The 12,892-nt window shown below is 38.5% G+C and overlaps 1 protein-coding gene across 1 annotated transcript; it reads right to left on the reverse strand.

Annotated features, from left to right (window-relative positions):
- Positions 1 to 4: 4 nt before the first annotated feature.
- Positions 5 to 12,462, reverse strand: neil3 (nei-like DNA glycosylase 3). Its single transcript, XM_008326609.3, has 10 exons — positions 12,126 to 12,462; positions 11,617 to 11,726; positions 8,212 to 8,346; positions 7,602 to 7,815; positions 6,064 to 6,138; positions 5,639 to 5,805; positions 2,968 to 3,131; positions 1,161 to 1,575; positions 657 to 837; positions 5 to 374 (listed from the first exon to the last, which is right to left on the reverse strand). The coding sequence occupies exons 1-10, from the start codon at positions 12,228 to 12,230 to the stop codon at positions 192 to 194; spliced, it is 1,749 nt and encodes a 582-aa protein (XP_008324831.1). The 5' UTR covers positions 12,231 to 12,462; the 3' UTR covers positions 5 to 191.
- Positions 12,463 to 12,892: the final 430 nt, after the last annotated feature.

The raw sequence follows: 12,892 nt of genomic DNA on the forward strand, positions 1-12,892 counted from the left end.
TAAATGCAATCAGACACTTTATTAAATATTATTTTTCATAAAAATATCATTCAGAATTATTTAAAAAGCTTATAAAATGGTTAGTTTTTTCACAAACAAGATATAACAAGTCTCTTAAACTGTTTCTGCTTTAATCAAAAGACTCTATAGGATCGGCATGTAGTGTGGTTTAAAAAAAAAAAAAAAGGATGTTAACAGCCGGGCAGGATGGACACCCCTGGTCCGTTCTCTGCCCACTGGAAAAAGTCACACTGTTTACCCTTTTGAAAGCTGCAGGTGTAGAAGTTCCGACCGTTGTTTGGTCCTATTTTCAGCACAGTCCTCATTAAACAGCGTTTCCCGTGGTGGCAAAAGGGGAAGTGTGTGTCTGCCCACTGCAACACAGAAAGAAATAAAGGTTTCACTGCATTTCTCCCTAGCCAGTTTAAACACTTTTTTTTGGATCATTTAGAATATAATGAAAAAGATAAGCTTCCAAAATAGGGCTCGAAAAGTTTTTTATTTTAACAATTCTTGCAGATGAGAAAATAATTGGAAAAAAAATCAATTTATTTTCTGATATTTCTTTCTCAGTATATTCCATCAACTAAAGTTGTTAGGAAGATTCTGAACTATTTATTTTCCAGGTGGAACCACGTTTTTTTTGTCATTTTCACCTCAAAGAAGGTGCATTTGGTCTCTCTGGGAAGCGAGCAGCTGTAGAACTGTCGTCCCTTATTCTCCCCGTCCTTGTGGACCACTCTGAGGACAGCAGGCCGACAGTGGGATGTGCAGCAGGGGACGCTGGGAGTAGGCGAGATGGAGGAACCGCCGCTTGTCGTTCCTATTTTGTGCACGCTGACAAAAGTGATGAAAGACTCTTATTAACTGGAAATACATCCAAAAATAATAATAAAAAAAAAAACAACCAGCAGGTATACCTGTCACATCAACCCCTTATTAGTGAACAAAACGGCCACTCCTCAACTGTGTGTGATGTGTGCGTGAGTGTGTTTGCATGTTGACCCCCAGACTTCACATCAATCTGAGCTCTGATAACAATGCCGCATTAGAAATTCCAGTCTGGAACGCGACTGTATCCTTATCTCCCTGAAGTTGCAAAAACAACTTCACTTATCATAAAGTTATTTCCCAAACAGCAAAACGTGGGATTCGCTTACCTAGAGTTGGGGGTTCCATTTTCAGCATTGTTACCAGGAAAGGGACTGTGATCAATTCTCATTTTCTTGGACGAGTGACTGCAGGAGGGCAGTGACTCCCCATCGGAGAACTCCGCACTTTGCTTTCGCCAGCCACCAGAGGCATAATTGGGCCTTGTTTTCCCCTGGCAGATGTTGTATTTATGTAAACCCTGCTCTGCCGCCGAGGAATTCAAATGACTGCTGGCCGGGGAGAGCGGGGAGTTCACCGGCTTCGGCTTTCTGCTCAAATCAGAGAAAACAAGGGTGGAAGTCCCAAATGCAGACTTCCAGTTGACTTTGAGCTCCTCTTGTGGTTTCTGGAAGGTGTTGCAGGGGTACTTAATCAAATGGGTGGTAAAAGGTGACGCCTCGATGCTGGTGTCGTCTTTGTGGACTGTAGAGACAAAAGCCAGAGAGAAAGAAAAACCTCCTGAATGGCCCTGAGCTGCAGCTTATTCCAGAAGAGAGTCTGCTTTATACAAAGTGGGTTAAACTACAAAGATAGAAGACTGCTGCACTGCCGTGCTGATGATACTGTGGTGCAAAAAGTCAATGAAATGTAACTCCATTCAATAAAAATATATATATATATATTTATGTAAACGACTTAAGAAAACTGAACCTACAGTATCTCAAAAACCATTAATTTACTCTTGAACAAAAAGTGCTTTACCCCCTGCTGTTTAAGTGCAGCCGCACCGTGGTCACCTAATATAAGTGTGGAAATGCTAATCTGAAAAGACTTTCTCTTGAGGCCAATTATTCATTTTTGCATTAAAAAGAATAATTAACAAAGATATTTAAACACTTTACTTAAACTTGTGTCATTTCAAGAAAGGCTCAGTAAAAAATAATTAAAACATTTGTTAAAAATTACTGCGCTAACTTTTAGTCATTTGGCCACATTTAATGCTATTATATTCAAGAGCCATTCACCTTTTCTCCAGGTTGAATTCAAGTACCTTTTTAGCATTTAAGCCCCTCAATAGACTAATTAACGCATTATTTAATAATATCCATAGTTAACACCTGGCTTTTAAGTGGTTTTTCTATAGGTATTTGAAAATAGCCTAAAAGGTCAGTTCTTTTTCCTCATTATTTTGGCTAACCTGTAGCCAATTATTTTTTTGCAGCAACAAAAGAGAGAGAGAGAGAGAGAGAGAGAAATTTAAGCCATTTTGGCATTTTACAGTTTTGCAGATCTCTTTCCCATCCTTTTGCTGTTTTTTCTCACTACAGTTATTAGCCATCATCCTTTAAACCATCCTGCATTTGCTGAATTTACATTTCCCAAATCAAATTTTTCAGTTCCACAGACGTGCGGATAAAACCCCAGACTGAGCAGCTTTCAAGAAAACCCCTGCAATCTTCAGCATCTCAAAAGTGAAAAAAAAAAAGAAAAACGGCTGACAGCTATTTGTCAACAAAAATACATGAGGACGCAATTTGCAAGTATTTTTAAACATTGAAATTTTCACTCAAAGCCTGCATGATGTATCCGCAGACAGATAGCGAAAAGATGGCCAGTTGACAGACATGCTCATTACTTTTGCAGCAACATACAAGCACAAACATGGAGGACTCAGCTGGCTTGTCTGCAAATGTCTCTGCGACAGCTTGGTGCCTTTTTCCTGAAGTGCTTGAGCATCGATGGCAAGCTTTTAATGTGGGATCAGTCAGCTAAACAGTAAAAAACTGTAGTTACTCGTGTTACATCTCTTGCTTACAAGGACATTCTGTCGCCCCATTAAATTCAGTGACAGCGAAGTCACAATATTTTACTCACCCTCAGGTCTGGGTGTAAGGCAGGCATCACAGGCTGTTGCTGCAGGCTGGTTGATGAGCGTGCAGAGATGACAGGCCCAGTCCTCTTCCTCCTTCTTAGCCACATTATCACTGCTCCTCTTATTGTAGACCCAGTCAATCAGGCTGTTTCTGACAGGGAGCCGACTAGATAAAGAAAACCAAAGTGACAAAAATACATCTGTGTGACTGAAAACAGCCTTCATTGAAGGAAACATGCACTCAGAGATGTTTTTTTCCATTGTGTTCACACTATGCTGTCGATCTTTTTAAAACCACACATGCACAGACCAAATATTTTGAATGCAAGGTTCACGTGTGTTTTCCAGGTCAACTCCAAGCTCTTTCCCAGCACTTTTTTAGATCTATATTCAAGCTTTTTCAGCACCTAAAAACTACTGCTAAATTACACTTTTTCTCCACAGTCACATACAAACAGAGAGGTGCACGGGGGCCAGGCATCATCATCGTGGAGGCAGCCATTTGTTATCAAAAAATACAGTTGCAATTTTCAAGCACTTCAAAGCAGAAAATCCAAAATTCAAACCATCAACACCCAATATGAAATATTTTTCTATGGGCTGAAAAAATGCTTCAAATACACTTTTTTTGATGACATTAACAGGAAACACATTTTCCACCAAATCCAGAGCAAACAGGTTTCCTGGAGTTGGCTTTTAGTTTTACCCTAAACAAATAGACAAAAATATAACATGTTTACAGTAAAATGGAACACATACAATTTCTCTATTTGTAATTGTAGTTATAGGTGTAGGTGCACTATATTAGTTCCTAGATAGTAAAAAGTATTTACAGAACAGTTTAAGAACAGAGTTATAAAGCTCAGTGAAATGATTTAGACATTTCCTGGAGAGATATGGTGGAAAGTTAGAGATGAAGTTGTGAGAAAGGAGACACAGATGATTGTCTGTAAGAATCATCTTCAAAGAAATGGTTACGACTAGTTTACCTATTGTCAGGTCTACAATGTATTTCAACGTCTCTTCACTCTCCGTGTTACAAACTGCACTGTATGGAACAGATCCAGGGAACAGCAAAACGCCCCAAAATATTGTTGAAAAAAATAAATAAAGGAAATTATTCATCAAGGATTATCAGAACATAGAGAAAGCACAGGCAAAGATAAAAAGAAAAGCCCAAACTGTTTGAGGATCTGGGTGCGTATATCTATATGTGTGCTCCCAGCTCTGTGTTCAGTTCTCTGACGTGAAGCTCCACAAATCTGCGCTTTCAACAGTCGTAAAGAGGGAACGCGGCTTTCAGCAAACTTTCTTCACAGAATGCATTAATCAGTCCAGTAATGTGCTGTAAGGGTTTTGGGGCTCTAACCCCTCGCAAAGCTTTGCTTAAACACAACCCAGGAGGTGTTGAGTCGGTGCCCTGTCTGGCAAACACAGCATTACATATGGATTAATACAGCCCCCTACCCCCAGCCCCCCGTCTATAACACTCCTTACTTCCTGCCAAGCCCATCTGCCTGCAAACATGGCCTCTACAAATCGGAACCCTTTTTTTCTGCAAAGGCTTTGGAACTTTCTCCAAAGAGTTTTGGGGAAATGACATTGAGCTGCACGGCGTTGCTAACAAATGGTGCCATAAGAAAAAGATCCCAGACTTCATTACCACAGTATCAGACTAACAGACACAGCGGGGCTGTCACTTCTTTCACAAGTCTGAATCAAACATTCTTTAAGCCTATTAAAAGATAAGCACATCAACTTTGACACAACATAAAGAACTATTTGTGAGGTACGTGGTAAAGCTGTGTTACAATTAGTGAGGACAATGTTAAGATACTAGTGTAGTCACGATACCAACTTTTTGTTATCCATACTGGTACCAACGGGTGTTTCGACACAATTGCAGAACTGTATGAAATAAGTCAAATATTATAAATACTAGACTTTTCACTAAAAAAATGCCATTACATATTGTCTGTCATAAACAGGTAATGAAGTCATTTCTTTACTTGGTTTTATAATATATTTTGTATAGTCTTTATAAAATTAAATGGTGAATTGCCTATGGAAAAGTTGTAGTGATGATTTAAACTTGCATTTAAACTTGAAAAAGGAGGATTTCTACCAATACTGTTTTCTCAACTCTTCATAAGTTAAAACATAGGTTTTCTGTTGTTTAATTCTCACTTTTAAAGGAACTGTTCATTTTATTTAATTTTGTTTAAATACAGAGTCACACACTAATAATTAGTACAGGATTAGCTTTTTCATAGCTAAGTCCTTGTGCAGATCACGACTTGATCGCCACTTTAATCGATAACCTTTGGGTTAATGTGAGGGCACTTTACAAGATAAATTATTTTTGCTTTTTATGTACTTTTTGATGTATTAAGATTAGGATTAGCTAGCTAGCTAAACAGAATTAATATCAATGCATAAGCGTAGCAAGCACATTCAAACTGAGCCGAGTCTCAGGCTCCAAACAAAAACTGCCAGCCCTGTGACAAAACGCATTTGATTCCTACTAAAAACATTTAGTGTGAGATAACATTAAATATAACAAAATAAATACCATTGCACACATTGGACATCAACACAACCCTTCATTAAAAACATCCTGGAACTTTTCAACACAAGTATAACAATGTAATAATTGCGTACGAGAACTTTTACCTGACGTCCACCCTGCTGGGATCGGCTTTCTGACAGCGCTCGCAGAAGTAAGTCATCCTGCCGTTGTCTCCAAGACGACAGACTGTGATAACATGAGAGCACTGGCCGCATTGGGCCCGCTTGTAGACTTTGTAGTGTTTGTAGAGAGCAGAGCCAGATTTTCGACACTGATAGAGACAACAAGGGCAGACACGAGTGAATAGAAAGATTAGGGAAAAAAAACATTTTGCTTTTTCGTACTAGACTTATTTGGTGGGAGAAAGGGAATATTTGCTTTTACTCCTGTTCGGGGTTTATATTTGATGTTTTGTCTAAAGTGATACTTGAATTCTCTCTGCTTTGGGCAAAAAGTAAATAAACAGATGAAATGAAATGTCTGCAGTAAGTTGAAGAGAAAAGTTTCAACACAGCATGAAATGTCTCACCTTATAGAACAGCAGGGTGAAATCACGTGTCATTTTCACCAAGTGGTGGATCTGCAGGTCTGTCAGCCGCTGAACCTGAAAATGAGACAGCAAACAGAGTCTTACTGTTCACAGCCAGAGAGAATAAATCTCATGTATCTGAGGCTTTTTTTAAAACACAAGTGAAATTAGTTTTAAATTGAGAAGCAGCTTTCTAACAGTGCAGGAGGCTGTAGTTTGAGAACCACCAGCCTATCAACACATAAAGTGAGTCGTGGCAGCCCAGGGCCAAGTGGTTAAAGGATTTGGCGTGTAATTGGAGGGTTGCTGGTTCCAATTCTCGGAACAACAGGACTGTGGTGCATTGACCAAGTGGCTCAAAACTGTCTAGCCCCCTGCTCCTCAAAGAGCTACACAGTGGTTTACTGTTTTTACATTGGAAAACATTAGGTATATAGCAACATATAAAGTACATTTTAGCAAAACATTTGTTAACTCTGAGATCACATTCAAAGTTTGCATTTTGTAATTGCCTATTGTAATCTTTTTGGCTTATTTGCATTTGTTTTGCACATTTTAACAGCAAAGTAAAAAATGTTCATACCTTAAAAACAACATTTCAAGGTTTCCAAGAACTGGGTAATGTCACAGCCAACAGATCAATAACAACAGCTTATGACCAATAAACAAGCCAGACGCAAAGGAAAATAAGTGAATTTAGAATGATACAGCGATACATCAGACAGGTGCTCTATTGTCAAGACCAACAGCTCAGGCAGTGAGGATCTGACTCAGACTGAAGCGGCTGTAAAAATCAACACTTGTAGCACTTTTGGGAGGAGAAGCATTTGGACAGGTTGTTGATGACCTGGAAGACAGGAGGAGGGGGCAAAAGTCCCAGATTGAAGTTTTGATCAAGGGTGCTATTTTCTGAAAACCATCTGGTATTTTCCAAAAGGATGTAAAGCTGAGGTTTTGGAAGAACCAGAAGGGAAAAAAAGAGTTGCATATTTGCAGCAAGTAGGTTCTTTATCAGTGTAATTTAGAATTTAAAAAATGAACAAAACAGTTATTTCCAGGACTCCAGATAAACCATCTTCTGCACTGGCAACGGCGTCTCTGGTAAATGTAAGGCAGAACGTAATTTATGCAATGAAAAAATAATAGGGAATAACGAGATAGGCGCTTTATTTGACAAGAGGGCATATTTAAAAAGACATGATGTTGCTCCGAGTAATAAAATGTGAGTAAATGGACAACAAAGTGGTCCCAGACCGTAAGTAAATATTTACGTTTTGGACATTTTTTCTCTGTGTCTCTCTTCCAACCAAATGTGATCTTTCTGTCTCTTTTCAAACTGCGCAACATGAGGCTTTAAAATAGCAGTTCACAAAACGACGACAACGCCACAGTGGGCTGCCATTAGAGTTTAAAATCACCAGGTAAAAACCCATTTCTGTGTTTATTTGTTTTCCCTCCTATTTCAGCCTCCTTCTCATTGCAATGCATTACTGAGGAGTAATGTTACTCGCATCATCATACATCGTCTCCTCCCGTACCTTCACGGCTGGGTGGAGGCCAGAATCAAACAGGGCCTCGTTTTTAATGATGTTGCCAACACCTGGCATCACTGTCTGGTCCAGGAGTACGTCGCACAGCATCCTGCTCCTCTGACGCTGCATCGCCTCCTTCGACTGGGAGAAGCTGAACTTTGAGGAACACACATCCAGTCCCTCCATAGTCTTCACCCTTTTCTCACACTCCTCAGTCAACCTGTGGAAAGTTACATCAAAATGGATGGTTGCTGTTAAGGCATGTGTGCCACAAGGTCACAGGTGCCCCTGTGGTCACACACCATATAATAGTTTCTTTCTTCTTTTGGGGGGGGGTGTCTGTGTTTTTGTTCGTGATGACAAAGAGCAGCTTAGGTGAAATTTCTAGACAGTAAAAAAATAAATGTCCGTCTGGCTGCTGCAGAAGTGAAGCAGGAACCTCACAGTCAATGAAAAGGACAAATGTCGAGCCAATAAGGCTGTGTTTTTCATGCAACAGCAGACTCCGTCTTCAGATAGCCCCGAAATGTAGGACATACTCTCGGTATGAGACTCATACCCCCAAGGTGAACTTGTGTCACCTCAATCTATCCAGGCAAGCTGGTGTCCCCGTTACCTTATTTCCACAGTGCTGTCAAAGAAGCACACAGTGTCGTTAGTCAGGTGTATTTCCAGCACCGGTGCAGGGCCTGTCCTATCCTTCCTCTCAGCGGGGTTTATACGCATTGATCCATTCATACCAAAGTGGACTCTGAGGGAGGGGGGAAGAGGAACAAATTTACTTTAAGGATAGAGTGTTTCAGTCCATATTACATAAATCAACAAAAGGGCAAATAGGTGGGCTAATGGCTGGAGCCTCTGCTGAATTAATAGAAAATGTCACTTCAGTCTTGCAGTGTAGAGACTCCGTGTGAGCTGTCTGAGGATTCTCTTGCACACTCTACCTGTGGGTTTGACGTAGCAAAAAATAATAAAAAAATATTTACATGGTATATCTCAAACTTTATTGTACTATGACTTGTTCAGTGTCACTTTTTCACAGAACCAGTGTTTATTTACTTTTTTTTTTTAAATCACCAAACAACAATGTTCCAAAAATGTTACGTAATTAAATAAAATTATATTCTAATTTCAATCTACTCACAATTTCCCCACTCAGTATCCTCAAAAACCTGGTCCTTTTCAGTTGAACACAACCCTGACATACTCACAGGATTTGAAGAAAGAGCAACGCACAAAGATCGAGGATCTTCAACAATGTATATAAAAAAACAATAAATAAAAAAAATACAAATGTAGAAATATAACATATAAATATAAGTTAAGCTATAAGTATACATGTTTATGATGTGAGTATTTTGTAAATCCACATATTGATTGAAGCATCATATAAATTCATATATAAATATACCTATACTGTACATTCTGCCTTCATGATCCTTAGTATTTAATTTCCAGTTCTTTGGTTCATTTCAGAACGTTGTTTGTGTTTCCACATTGAAAAGGAGAAAATAATCTAATGTTCCTTCCTGTGGTACCATTTGTTAGGAAACCGAAACTGTGATACTGCCCCTGAATACAGTGTAGCTTTGCTTTATGTCTAAATGAGAACTAAGTGCTACATTGATGAATCGATTTCTGTAGTTTTATTTACTTCTGCAGGAAACCTGAGGCAGGAGCTGCAGACAGATCACAGTGACATTTGTATTGGTCCACGATCGATATTTAAATGGATCAGATATCTAAAAATTTCATCTACACACGTGGTTGTCATTGTTTATGTCACAGCAGCACTTTTCAGGAATGATGCCGCTGCAGCAGAAGTGAGACTGTGCAGGCTGAGCAGTCACTTTTAAACAGTCGGCAAGAACTTCAGAACATCTCAGGTGAACACATGAGCAGTATGGAGAGGAGAGAGGAGAAGCACAAGACAAAAAGTTAAGGACAAAGGAAGACAACCAATCTTGATAAGACAGTGTCAGACAGAGATGGTCAAATTTTACCAACTGAAATCAATACTATGATATCAGCCATCATTGTTATCACTGCAATTCAAATGCAGAATTTTGTAGGGATGCACGGAATATGCAGCAACCAAAGAATTTTGGCCGAAAATTTGGTTTTCGTCCAAAAGAGTTCCACCACCGAAACAACGCAGCTAACTCAGGATGTGATGATGCAAGCAAAAACCACAGCTGGTACGGTGAGATCTATTTGGATCCTATGCATTTCACCGCGACTGGAATTGATCTGCATTATAAAAATCATTACTAATTATCATTATCATTACTATAGGTTAGTACAATGTTAGTAATACAGTAATTGGTAATTTCAGTGTTTTGGTTTTCAGCCTTGTGTTCATCATTTTCGGTTTTCAGTTGCGGCCAAGAATCATCTTCATTTCGGTGCATTTCTAGCATTTGTGTTTATGTACAAATCACACATTTGTTCTTAGTGATTTACAGTTTTTAAATAAAGGAGAACGTGAGAAAGACATCACCTCAGACAACAAGAGAGAAAGAGAGACAGAGGGACAAAAGGAGAGAGGGTCTGAGTTAGAGAAAGACACATCAAAACAAAGGTGTACCAACAGTGAGACAAAGACAATTAAGACGGAGACAATTGGACTGATAAGGGAAAAAAAGTGAGCTCGAGAGAGAGAATGAATAAAACAGACAAAGACCTTGGCAGGGAGACAATGAGAGAAAGAGAGAGAGGTAGACAGAATAAAAAAAGAGGGAGAGAAATAAAGGTATACAAAGAAGGGGGAATAAGGAAGGGACAGAGACACACAGATGCAAAAAGAAATAGATTTGGAGAACAAGAGAGGACGACAGAAGTGCAGGTGGAGACAGACAGAGATAAAGAAAAGCAGAGGAACCATAGCCACACATCAAACTGACATAAAAAGAAAATCTCCCACTGGTGGAGACACCAGCACAAACATGTGCTCAGGATCAACTGGACAGACACCACAGACACCACAGTCACAACCATCACGACCAGAGTCGACCATGCTGTAAAGAATTCACAATTCATTTCTAAGCTACAGCCGCCATAGTAATAAATCATTTCATCCACATGAATAATGAATTATTTAGTCCTTTAACATATATATGAATTTCCAGCTGTTTTCATTACGACTCCCTGACAGCAAACAACACACATAACAGTGTGAAATGAAGTCGGTAGGATAATAATAATGCTATTTAAGTTAATATAAATGTATGTGGCACCACAGGTAATGATAATTCTATATATCAAAAATAATAGGCTTTATTTTTCCAAACATAACTTAAATGCCTTGAATTGGAGGGAGAGAAAAATGATCCCTTATGAATACATAATTATTTATTTTGAGTTTAAAAATTCACTTTGAAACATTTGCAGCAATTCTTAGTTTAACCATCACTGTGGTTACCTTTAAGCTGTTTTTAGCTACTATATTAGTTTTATATTAGTAAATCTTAAGAATGCTTTTTGCCACATTTAAAGAACTTTCATTGATTTTTGAATTTTCGGGAGCTGAAAATGTTCTTAGTTTGTTCGTTTTGTGTATTTTAGGGTCAGATCTGTCACATATACGGTAGTTTTAGGGGTCAATCTGACCTTAACCATTTAATCGTTCAGTTTCTTTTGCATCCACAAAGTGAGGTATGGCTGCAACAACTGTTCAACTGCACAACAATTAAAGACTTGGAGTTCATTCAAAACAAGTTTCCAACATCAGCTCCGTCACTATGATTTATTTTTACTTGAGTTCAATTGGGTTTTAACAAGTCCGGCTGTTGGATTTCTCAACAAGGAAAGTGCAGAAAATAAAGTTTCTATATGAAAGTTCTTTTGATGTCACACAATATGAAGGGGTCACTGAATCCTGTGGTACATAAGTGTCAGGGTCTGTGTACTGAAAGAACACTGCTCAGTCTCAGGAGAAAACCAAAAGCCAGTTAATGGGACAGAGACCTTGACTTAAGACCTGAGACAGTAGGTAGAGGGTGACAAAAGCACTTTTCATTACCTCAATGCTTTTGGACCAAAGTACATGAAGAGCTCTTTCCCCAAAGTTTGTACACCAGAGTAGAGACAACCATGAAACGTATGGAACACATGTCCTTCAGAACTGCTTTTCTGTGGAAAAAAAAGAGACATGGAATGCTGTTACAGTAGCAATTAATGGTTTAAACAAGCACAAACAAGACAGGAACATATGTTTTGAGGATATGCATAAAAACAAAAGGACATGATTGTATATTTTTAACAGTAGATACTGTTTTGAATGTGTGTTTGTTTTACTGTATTATTTAAATGGATCATATGTTCTGGGTGCTGGTTATGTTCACATTCCAATGTCACTTTGTGTTTACAGTGAGCCTTTAAGCCACAGTAACCTAATAGATGTTATAATGTCAAATCATAAAAATACTCATTATTGTTTCCAAATGCAGTGTGAACCCCTGATTCTTGTTACAGATTTACACAGAGCTGTAATAATGACACTTCAATGAAAAAAAACATGACTTATCTTACTTTGGACGTGACCAAACTGCCTCTTATCTCCTTCACTTTCTGTCCTTTCTGAACTCTGGAGCGGATTTTCTCTCCGTTTAATGTACATCCTGGACCTTCAACCATCTTGAGCTGCAGTTTGTTTTGAGAATAGTAAAAGAAAAATATTCGATCTAATAAAATTTTAAGGCAAGACAACCATTGTTGTTACTTGACTACCCGCCATGGGACTCAAAGTTTAAGCATGCATAGTTGGTACCATATCCGGCGTTTCCGGTTACTCTTTCGCGCGGCTCACAGACCGTTGCTGCCCCCTAAAGACTGAAGTAAGCAGAAGTTCACCTTTACTGGTGACACTCTCGGTCCAGTCTTTTATTATTATTGTTATTCAAAACATATATTTTAATACAATATATATATATTGTTTTCAGATTTCGTGCATTATTTAAATAGCAATTTGACTTTTTACCGTTACTGTTGTTTATTTTGTATGTTTTGTATATGGTATCTTCATGATATATAAGTCAAAGGAGTCATTCCCATACCGTAATTGCATTAAAATCCTGAATTAAATAATAAATTATAATTGCGTCTGATTGAATCCGGTCAAAATAATAGTAATAATCTGCCCCGAATCGTTACATCAGAGTAGATTTGAAATTTCCCCACAAGAGGTCACCAATATACTAATATACTATTCTTGGATTTGCAAGAAACGGACGAGATAAATAGATAGATAGATAGATAGATAGATAGATAGATAGATAGATAGATAGATAGATAGATAG

This window comes from Cynoglossus semilaevis, chromosome 15, assembly GCF_000523025.1.
Source record: "Cynoglossus semilaevis isolate Cse_v1.0 chromosome 15, Cse_v1.0, whole genome shotgun sequence".
In the NCBI taxonomy this organism is placed as follows: domain Eukaryota; kingdom Metazoa; phylum Chordata; class Actinopteri; order Pleuronectiformes; family Cynoglossidae; genus Cynoglossus; species Cynoglossus semilaevis.